Source organism: Thunnus albacares, chromosome 18 (genome assembly GCF_914725855.1).
Source record: "Thunnus albacares chromosome 18, fThuAlb1.1, whole genome shotgun sequence".
NCBI classification, from domain to species: domain Eukaryota; kingdom Metazoa; phylum Chordata; class Actinopteri; order Scombriformes; family Scombridae; genus Thunnus; species Thunnus albacares.
Window position 1 is genome coordinate 29507625 of NC_058123.1, and position 11195 is coordinate 29518819.

Below are 11195 nucleotides of genomic sequence, written 5' to 3' on the forward strand. Positions count from 1 at the left end.
TAGCGTTTATGTAGGAGTGCTTACTGCAAACACATGTTTGAAATACAGCACAAAGACATTAACTGATACATTAATCCACATTGTTTTTAAATAACCTTTAACAACATTTGTGTGGGTATGGTAACCCCCTATTATGGCAATTTGTGTGTTTGTTTGAGATCTCGAATTGAGCTGAGAAAATATCCTGATTTTTAGTTTAGGGTATATCAGATAATAATTGCAGGAAAAAAAACTTCTGTTATATTTTAAGATAACTCCCCCCATGAGAGGCCATGGTACTAAAAGCTCTCGGCAAAATTTGTCAAAAGACAACACTCTTGCTTTTGAAAGCAGCCCTGCTGACAGTGCAACATTAAAGTGTGTTGCCAGGGCTTCAGTTTAACGTCACTTTGACTTTGCTGCCACCAGCTGGTAAAACAGTTCTCATCAACTCATCGAAACCAAGCTTCTGACTGCTCAAAAAAGCCTTGTTAGACTTAAAAACCAAATTACCTCCCATTGTAAGAACATTTCTCACAGTGGAAAGGGGCCGATCTATTGGGCACCACAAAGGAATTAAGCATTCAACTTTATTGTGTTTTATTTCTGACCATGTTAACTGGATATCAGGTCTGGGTGTTTGTAGTCTTGTGTTTGTGTGTAGGGTTGGTCTCTGTCTAAAATTGAAAAGGGACTTTATGATATCTTTGGATATCAATTATCAGATGCAGACTTCATCTTCAATTGAGCTGGCTTTATGACAGAAACCACCACTGCAACATTATACATTCTTAAAAGTTCTTAAACCTTATTAGGACAATTATTATCATATACGTGTTTTGTTGTTGTTGTTGTTGTTGTTGTTTTTGTTTTTTTTGTTTGTTTGTTTGTTTTGAGGATGGAGAACCATTTCAGAGAGGAAGCTTCTATTCTGTTAAAAAAAAATCTGATCGGAAGTCTGATTTGATAAGAGAAACATGAAAACAAAATAAAACGACCAATATCCTACTGTGGTTCTTATTAATAATAATTAGAATTATTATTATTTCATAAGATCGTGTACATACTTGATATTTTCATTTTGCGTTCAATTAATTGGCTCTTATGGGAAAACTAAAGCTTCGTCGTGTATGTCCAGAGAAATGACTCTTTTATTCTGAAAAAGGAAAAAGTCAACTGGAAGTCTTGTTGTTCTTGATAACGGGCACCGACACAACACGATGACAAGTTACCTGTTCCAGACATGGAGAGAAATCATGAAGCCGTTGTAAAGTCGACATAAAACAATCGTCTAACAGTTGGCGGGGAGTCGGGAGCGGGTTTAAGTGAGCTGCACGTGACTGCTGCTGGACGACGACGTGTTTGTGATATTGTTAGACTAGCTAATCCTAGAGAGGCACAGTGCTAACAAATAGCCCTAAGACTGCAGGGAACAGCCTAATAAAAAGCCAACAGGACACTTCCCGAGACACCAGAAAGATTCAACGCGACCTTCAGTCGAAATGGGTCTGTGGACAATTTCAAATGGGACAAGCGAGCTTTGAGGATGGTACTGACTATTCTGAAGGGAAAATGTCTTTTTAGCCCCTTGAACTATGCTAGCAGAGATGGAAAGTGTATTTTTCCACATCTGGTAGGACACCAATAATGCTCTACAGAGATGTTGGATGCCCATACACGTCAGCACCTCCGCAGACAACGGCAGCATTCATACATTTACACTCCATTCACCGCAGAGCTAAACTCTTCGTAGGGTATTTAAACAGCCATGGCTCTGAAATCAAGGAGACCGTGGACGACCGTGATTTTCGGCGTCTTTCTCGGATTCACCGCGTCCTCTTGGCTTATTGTACCCCAGGTTCTGGAAAGTAAAAGGAAGAAATCTCCCGTGTGTACGTACTACAGTGACTCCGCCGTCGGCAGAGTGCCTGACATTCTCGGGAGTACCGCGGCTATCAAGCACCGGGACAGCCCGCAGCGCAGTCAGGAGGAGGACAGGATATTCGGTGCGGGGAACAGTAGCGGAGATAACGGCAGACCCATAACACGGCCCAAGCATTTCCTCTATGTCGGAGTGATGACAGCTAAAAAGTATCTGGGGACTCGTGCCGTGGCCGCGTACAACACCTGGGCGCATTCAGTTCCCGGAAAGGTGGAGTTCTTCTCTAGCTCTGGGTCCGGCACCGTCCACGTGCCCGTCCCCGTCCCTGTGGTGTCGTTGGCAGGTGTGGACGACTCCTACCCGCCACAGAAGAAGTCATTCATGATGCTGAAGTACATCCACGACCACTACCTGGATAAATATGAGTGGTTCATGCGGGCAGATGACGATGTTTATATAAGAGGTGATTATTCAGGGAGTGAAGCTGATGGCTCAAGTGTGCGTGTGTGTGTGTGTGTGTGTGTGAGAGAGAGTGACAGTGAGAGTGAGAGAGAGAGGGAGCGAGAAAGAAAGCGCGTGTGTGTTTGTCAGTGGCAAAGTGCCCTGTCTAGGGGCCCTACACCCCCAGGGGCAAAATGATAAGGCCCCCATTGTAAACCACATGACAGTTTACAGACCCGCATCCTGCTTCAGTTTTGGACTATTGTACTCACTGTAGTCACAAAGTTTTTTGTGCAGTGAAGGATTATTAGTGATGTTTTGTGCGCAGCTACCTTCAGTTTTACTTCCAAAACTGACTGAACCACTGGCTTGTGTCCACACTGTCTGATCGTCTGGCAGCTCGCTTTCTTGTCCTCTGACTTTGTTGTAGTGTCTCAGATCTCAGCAGTTACTTTGGTGAGGACAGTGTTATCATTGTGAGTACAAATGCCAGAACAACGAAAATAACAAAGTTTTAATGAGGCTGAATCAATCTTTAATATAATATTAAAATTGATTGAAGACTGAGAACCTAAATACTTTTTAGTAATGATCAAATAACATCCATAGTACTGGAATATTGAAAACTGTAATGAGATATTTCCTAATTTTCAACATATCATAATTTTGCTAGTTTTGTACTGTATTTTATTTTGGCAAATTTATTAAACCACTATTACACATTAGATTTTATGTATATACATATACATATGTATATATATATACATATATATATGTATATGGATGTATATTATATGTATGTGTATATATATATATGTACAGTACTGTGCAAAAGTTTTAGGCACTGAAAGTAAAGTGAGAATGCCTACAAAAATATTGCTATAACTTGTTTTAATTTATCAATTAACTTCTTACAAAGTTGAGTAAACAGCAGAAACTTAAAGTAAATCAATATTTGCTGTGAGCAGCTTTGCCTTTAAAACAGCAGCAGTTCTCCTCGGTTCACTTTAACACAGTTTTTCATGGTAACTTGCAGGTAGGTTGTTGTAATATATGTATGTGTGTATATATATATATATAATACTGAGTGAAGTAAGTATCAAACCTTACCCAGCCCAGGATGACTTTATCTAATTTCTCCCACTTCACCCTCCACCAGGTGAGAAGCTGGAGTTGTTCCTGCGGTCACTGAACAGCAGTAAGCCTCTTTACCTCGGCCAGACAGGCCTCGGCACAGCGGAGGAGTTGGGCAGGCTGGCTCTAGAACCTGGAGAGAACTTCTGCATGGGTGGCCCAGGGATGATCTTCAGCAGAGAGGTGCTACGCAGGATGGTGCCTCACATCAGTACCTGTCTTAAGGAGATGTACACCACCCATGAGGATGTGGAAGTGGGCCGCTGTGTGCGGCGTTTTGGAGGAACACAGTGTGTGTGGTCATATGAGGTATGGATTGAGTCAGTCTGCTTTCTGATCTTTCATGTTCCCATCAGTAACAATGTCTCTGGAATATCATGGTATCTGTATTCAGTGACAGTGGGGGAACTTGTTCAGTTCCATTGAAATTCAGGTATTAATTATGGTAAATTTGTATGGCGCCTTTCTGGTCTTCCAACCACTCAAAGCGCTTTAACACTACAAATCACATTCACCCATATTCATACGCTGAATGGGTACAGGGGCTACCATGCAAGGTCCCAACCTGCCCATCAGAGGAAATCTAATTATTCACACACATTTGCACACTGATGGCATAGCCATCAGGAGGAATTTGGGGTTCAGTATCTTGCCCAAGAACACATCAACATGCGGACTGGAAGAGCCGGGAATCGAACCGCCGATCTTCTGATTATTGGATGACCCGCTCTACCTCTTGAGCCACAGCCGCCCCACATAATAGTAAATAACATAATTTCATACTGAAGGTTTTCAGCACTAATGTAGTTAGAGACTTCATTACAAAAACAGCAAGGAAGACTATTTTTTGTCATGCAGGCCCTCTTCTTTGGCGATAGACAATAATGGCAAAACCATTCCACTTTATAACAGCTTTTATGGGAAGGTTTTTCAGTTTTATTGCCTGTGAAGTGGTTTATGTGGAGTCTAAAAGTATGTTGTAAGAAAAAACATGAGGCTTCATGACAGACATAGTCTGTACACTATTGCTATATTATCAGGAACAAAACTGTAGAGGCGAAGACCATAATGACTCAAAAAAAATTATTAATTTAGTATTTCCAGAGAGACTTTGATGCTTTTTGAATGGGAGTCAATTGAAGCATCTAGTGGCCATCAATACCATTGCACTTTAAGGTATTTCCACATTGGCTTCAGCCTCAAGCTGTGGTAGTTGCCGCTTGGTTTGAACCCATAAACTTCAGGCACTATTTGTTAAAAGGGCTACTCTATGTCTCCCACATAGTTCTTTCTATAGTGATGTAAACCTACTCAAATTAAATCTGAAACTTTGAACATTAATGTAGTATGCACTGTTTTATTTTCTGAAGCACATAACCTATCCAACTGCCCAAATACTTACTGTCTGGAATGTATGTAATTTTGTTTTTAATTTGTTAGTTGATTGATATCGTTAATTGATTTTGGATTTTTATACCAGTCACCCAAGTATTTTGTCCTCTTTAGTGTGCTACCCACATAGTACAAATAGAAGACTTTTCAGTATAGTGGTGAGTAAAACACTGTCTTCTGCTCAGTGTGTGGTAAATCTATAATGAAAAGAACAATTTCATTAAATCCCGTTGGTCTAGTTTGATCGAGGAGGCACGTGGTTAAATTAATCAGTAGTTATTTGTACTGCTACTTGTACATGATCCATTCTCTCATCATGTTGCAACTCTTTCCACAGATGCAGCAGCTCTTCTATGAGAACTATGAACAAAACAAGAAAGGTTTCATTGAAGAACTGCACAGTAGCAAGATCCACAACGCCATTACACTCCACCCTAACAAAAGGCCTGCCTACCAGTACCGACTCCACAACTTCATGCTGAGCCGTGAGATCTCAAGGCTGCGTTACCACACCATTATGCTCCACCGCGAAGGCCTGACTATGACTCACCTCAGTGACACAGAAGTGCTGTGGGAGGACCAACAGCTCGGAGCCCCACCCTCCTACATGCGCTATCAGCCCATTGAGAGAAATGATGTCATTGAGTGGGATTTCCTGACTGGCCGCCATATTTATTCTGCTGTTGAGAACAAGATGGCCCGACAAAACCTTGGGAACTCACTGCGGACTGCACTAGAAGACGTTATACTCCAGGTCATGGAAATGATTAATGAAAATTCTAAAACACGTGGCCGTGTGATTGACTTTAAAGAGATTCAGTATGGCTACTACAGAGTGGATCCAATGCATGGAGCAGAGTACATCTTGGACTTACTGCTTCTATACAAGAAACATAAGGGACGCAAAATAACAGTGCCTGTGAGGCGGCATGCTTACCTTCAGCAGTCCTTTAGCCGACCCTTCTTTACTGAAACTGAAGAGTTAGATGTGGCTGAACTCGTGGCTGCCATCAACTCTGAATCCCAATCCCTGTCTTTCCTATCCAACTCTCTGAAGTTCTTGTCACCTTTCCAGTTCTATGAGTCAACCAGGGAAATGTGGGAGCAAAGCCAGAGGAAGGTCAACATCCTCGTCCCACTGTCTGGTCGCTATGACATCTTTGTCCGCTTTATGGAGAACTTTGAGAAAGTTTGTTTGATACCCAAACAAAATGTTAAGCTCTCCGTCATTCTAGTGGACAATGAAAATAGTCTGAACAGAGGAAAACACATTCAGTTAATCAAAGACTATAACAAGAAGTATCCCAAAGCTGATCTGTCTGTGATTCCTATGACAGGCAACTTTTCACGAGGGCTTGCTCTGGAGCTGGGCTCCTCACAGCTTGATAATGACACTCTACTCTTCTTCTGCGATGTTGATCTTATCTTTAATGGCGATGCCTTGCAACGCTGCAGAGACAATGCTGTGCAAGGGCAACAGGTCTATTTCCCCGTTGTCTTTAGTCAGTACAACCCCAAGATAGTGTATGCTGAGAAGGCCCCAAGAGAAAACCAATTTGTGCTCACCAAGAAAGGTGGTTTCTGGCGAGATTATGGCTTTGGAATCACTTGTGTTTTCAAGAGTGATCTGTTAAAAGCCGGAGGATTTGACACCTCAATCCTAGGCTGGGGATTGGAAGACGTAGACTTGTTCACAAAAGTTATTAATTCTGGTTTAAAAGTATTACGCAGTCAAGAACCCGGGATTGTTCACATTTATCACCCTGTCCACTGCAACTCTAGTCTTGAGCAGAAGCAACACAAAATGTGCCTTGGGTCAAGAGCAAGTACGTATGCATCGTCAATGCAGTTAGCAGAGCTGTGGCTGGAAAAACACATAGAGGTAGGGTATAACAGAACTTCATCCTGACATTCTAGTCCATCTGGACTCCTCCATGCAAGTTTACCTCAGTTCTGCTTGAATGCAGACGGAAATGGACTGTGTGTGTGTGTGTGTGTGTGTGTGTGTGTGTGTGTTGTAGTGTGACTGTTGATTAGACGTCGTCTTTGGCAGGAAAATTTGACCCAGAAAGGACCCAAAACTATCCTCTCCAAAAGAGAGATGGACTTAACCAATTAGAACCACAAGGAGCTAAACCTGAACTGACCTGACAGCAGGTAGACCCAACCTGGAAGGGATCCAGAGGAAATGGTACAAGACCAGAACAGAGTCGAGGATTTCTGCACCTAATTTGATGGAAGTCTGTTTCAAACAAAGTATCTGCTACCTTATCCATTTCCATACCAGCTGAAAAATGAAACTGGTTGAATTCAAATGGCTGTTAATTGGTACATTGAACATTGTACAGTTCACTTCATTGATTTATTATTTTCTGTGCCAGTGGTACAAATATAGAGTGCACACGCATGTGGGTGTTGGGGGTAGCTGGTTTTAATCTTTAGGCCTACAGTTAGGCTTAACTCTTAACGCTCTACCATTTTTAGACATGTATAAATGGCAAAGGCTACTTTGAGGAGTCCCAACTCAAGTTTAAAAAAATGACCCAAAGTACAAGCTAAATCACCCAAAGTTCCTGATGGGTGATTTCAAGTAATATGTTATCGTGGCAGGAAATTAAATCAAGGGAAAAAAATATATATTATAGTTGAATCATAAGGATGTTAAAGGTTACACAAAGTGCTTTAATGTGTTTCAGGTTTCAGTGTGCAGGAGAACCATGGCCTGCAACTCAGTCAATCAGTAAATTGAATATTGTGTTACTCTGCTCTTTGTGACTGAAGTGATTGTGGTGATATGGATAGCTGCTGTACCTTGAGCAGCATCATCTGCTGCGTAACACAATCCGTATGTGTGTGTTTAAGTTTATGTGTGTGAGAGAGAGAGAGTTGGCCTGCTTTAATTCGTTACCTTGAACTACCTTAATCTTCCAGTCAATTTTTAGAAATTTCCTCCTACAGATCTGGAGCCAAGGCTGAAACATGGTGGCCATCATTTGTTTACCTTGCTGTTATTAATGCCAAACCATGGTGATTCAGTGGTTTACTGTCCTCCTGAGTGTGTTTCCTACCATTGATGTAAATGTAATTCTAGAGGACAGCTAATCGAATGTTTTCAAGGTGAATGGCAGTTATCATGATTTCAGTATTTGCCTAATTTAAGCAAATGCCTAAATCCTGGTATAGGCATAAATCTAGTTTGTCAACCTAATTTTATTTTATAAATGTAGATGCATCAAGCTTAAAACTGGGATAAATTTGTTTACAAAGGTAACTATTATACACTGACAGAATTCATTGACTGTATTTCAGTGTGTAGTTATAGGACCTTCTTCACATTGACATATAATATTTAAAATGCTGTTGAAACAGCGGTTATATGTAACCTAGACGCCTAAAAAACTTATTATTCAATCAGTTGACAAAGTTTTAACATGGATGTCTAGATGTTACCAGCCTGCAAATCATAAGATCACTGGTGAGTCACTTGGGAGACTGAACTGCTGTCTGTGACTGCACATTTTATACAGTTATAAGTAATGTGCAGTCTAGTTTACTCTGAGATAAGTGTGTGGGTCTAGTCTCTCAATCTGGTCAGCCAATTATGGTGAAAGGAAATGTAGTTTGGCCAATCAGATATTAAGGGTGGGCAGCACCACCTCGAGCCACGGTTTGACTCCACCACTACTCACTACTATCTAATAAAAGCAAAAATGCCAGCAAGATCATTTTACAAACAAAAAGAAGAAAAAAGAGTGCACTCATTTGTATAAATCTATTCTATTCTATATATAGTAAAAACGTCTGTCTGGGCCGATGTAGCTGCCAGGCCAAAATGCATTCTTAAGATTTACACACCATACTTATGAGGTGTTGTCCGACCACTTTAAAGACAAAGGTGTTTACAGCTCTTCTGAAAAGCCTGCTGTCTTAGAGAGGGGCAGCACACTATGAACTGTACAAATGGGGTTAACAACACAGAAAGTAATGGAGATCTTCAGAGAGAGGTTAAATCCTGCCTACTTTCTCAACTCTGCGCTCCTGGCCAGTTGCTGTGTGAGGTGGGTGTGATGTCAGACGGTTGAGTTGGAAAGAAACAAAAAAAATTCCAGTGTTGGAAGATAGGCTTTTAGATGTTGTTTGATGATCTGACAAACCTTCATTTAAAGCATACAGACAACATTAAAGTCACAGGTACAGTCAGATTATCTGTTCCACGATGAAGTCTCAGTCAAGCCAGTAGTTGAATTTTGACTAAAAGTGCAGCACATGCTCATGTAATCAGACTGTTGGGTCATCTCTGTTCCTGTCAGGAAGATCCGACACCTGCAGTGATTTCAGTCTGACCCAACTTGGAATTGTATTGGACTAGAAGGTCTGCAACCAAGACCTGGTTTGAGTGGGGTCAGGCCCTCTGATGGTACTGCTGGTACAGCTATGGTGCAATTTTAATGGCTTTTTGTGTGTATGTCATTCCATTGTACAGTATATTCCAAAGGACAACCTTGGGCAAAGCAAAAAAATGTTTTCTTCATTGCTTTTTTCTTGATGGTAATTAATTGTTATTATATTAGCTTTTTTTTTTTACTGGCATAGTTATTATAACGTTTACACTTCTGCCTCAGGACCACATATTAACACCCAGTGCAATGCAGCCTTTTGCTTTAATCAATATGGTACCCACTGCCTATTGTGAAAGATAATCATCTGGTAAATGATAATTGGAATAAAACTAGCAAAACAGCTATGAAGTAGCGTGTGCTATGGAAGTGTACTGATGCTACAGCGACAAGAAAAAATCTGCTCAGTTTCTTGTTTTAATGAAAAAGTTTAATGAGATTCTTTCCACGTTACGGATATTTTCATATTTTTCTTGAATTGCTACATACCAGATTATTCAGTTTTAACAAGAACTTGTTTAATATTTAATTTATAACTTGTTTTAATATTGATCATAACAAGATAGTGCAAATATTTTTGGTATGGTGGAAGCAGCTGTAGTTTTCAGAGCTCTGAATTGCTGTACACACCTCCCATTTTTTTTATCAATACTAAAAGATCAATAATGGCAATTAAGTGATTGTCCGCCAAATAACTGGTGAATATATTGGTATTTATGTAATTGGAACATTTACGTGTAAAGTGCCGGATTACCGCATCTTAACAATAAAAAACCAACTGAAAGCTCTACAGTGAGTGACGAATTCACGGCACTAGAATACATAAACATTTTCTGTTACATTTCTTCGGAAGCTCATTGCAGTCACCAAAGAAGATGTTTTATTGTATTTGTGACTTAGTTTTCTCATAAAGTATGAAATACTATCTCATAACTACTTTATCTCATCATTTAACGTCCAGCTATCATGATAATTCAAGTTTTCCAGTAATTACAATATACTAAATCATGATTTTGAGGTAAGGTCTCCAATTTTTTTTGTCCTTTGGTGAATACAGTGTATGGAGCCTCCTAAGGGGAGAAACTTTGAGATGGAAATCAAACGGTTTAATAAACCAGGTCAATATTGTGTTTCTACCACATTACCCCGGGGGGCTCCATAACAATGCCCTACCAGAAATTTCACTGTGGAGGGTAATTTGCATAGATTCTGTGAGAAGCAAGTTTCTGGTTTTGTTACCCAAGCATAATGGCTTTAAAGTCTGCTAGCAATAACAACTTGTATTGTAACAACTGATTATTTATAATAAATGTTTAACCACAGATATTGGTCAGTGTGTCAGTGCTTTAATGAGCTGTCTGTCTTTGCTTTCATTCTATGCAAGAAGCTGAATTGGTGTAATTATATTGTTAAATACATCTGTGAATGTTTGAGTAAAAGAATATTGTTCATAATTTCATAGTAATACTTTATAGTTAAATAAGCCTAGTTAAATTGCAGTCCTATAACACTGTCAGACTGTTTTATTTTAAGAATCAAAATCGATGCCGCAGTACCAGAGGTATCTTTTTTTTTTTTTTTTTTTAAATTCCATGCATTCTTCTTTCTAGTCAAAACCTAGTGCCTACATTACCCACATTGCAACTCGACTCGATTCACTTAACTGTACAGATTCATGATCACTTGAGGCAATAGTGATATCACTTATCAGATTTCACACAGCTCCTCCTGGAGATACAAAAGGCTTTATATTACTTTTGCACACGCAGTAGTACTCCCCAACACCTGGAGACACACAGAGTTCACCTTTAACTCAAGGTACACTTAGGTTTTTCTGAAACTTTCAGCCTCATGTCATTGGTCTTTATCAGTGAGTGGAAATACACTTTGATGCAAGTAAAATCACTGCAGTTCCCCTTAAAGATGATTGAATCAACCCATTAAATGTTATGGTGCAATTCTTCTGGTAT

The 11195-nt window shown here is 40.0% G+C and overlaps 1 protein-coding gene across 1 annotated transcript; it reads left to right on the forward strand.

Moving 5' to 3' along the window:
- The first annotated feature begins 1144 nt into the window (after window positions 1-1144).
- On the forward strand, window positions 1145-9162 carry chsy3 (chondroitin sulfate synthase 3). Its single transcript, XM_044334259.1, has 3 exons — window positions 1145-2324; window positions 3462-3745; window positions 5166-9162. Exons 1-3 carry the CDS (start codon window positions 1748-1750, stop codon window positions 6735-6737), a joined length of 2433 nt encoding a protein of 810 aa, XP_044190194.1. The 5' UTR covers window positions 1145-1747; the 3' UTR covers window positions 6738-9162.
- Window positions 9163-11195: the final 2033 nt, after the last annotated feature.

What these genes read in the sequence shown, in the direction of transcription:
- chsy3 (XM_044334259.1), top strand. Translation starts at nt 1,748, where the DNA reads ATGGCTCTGAAATCAAGGAGACCGTGGACGACCGTGATTTTCGGCGTC. An exon ending in TGACGATGTTTATATAAGAG is followed by an intron (nt 2,325 to 3,461) that starts GTGATTATTCAG and finishes ACCCTCCACCAG; the next exon opens with GTGAGAAGCTGGAGTTGTTC. An exon ending in AGTGTGTGTGGTCATATGAG is followed by an intron (nt 3,746 to 5,165) that starts GTATGGATTGAG and finishes CTCTTTCCACAG; the next exon opens with ATGCAGCAGCTCTTCTATGA.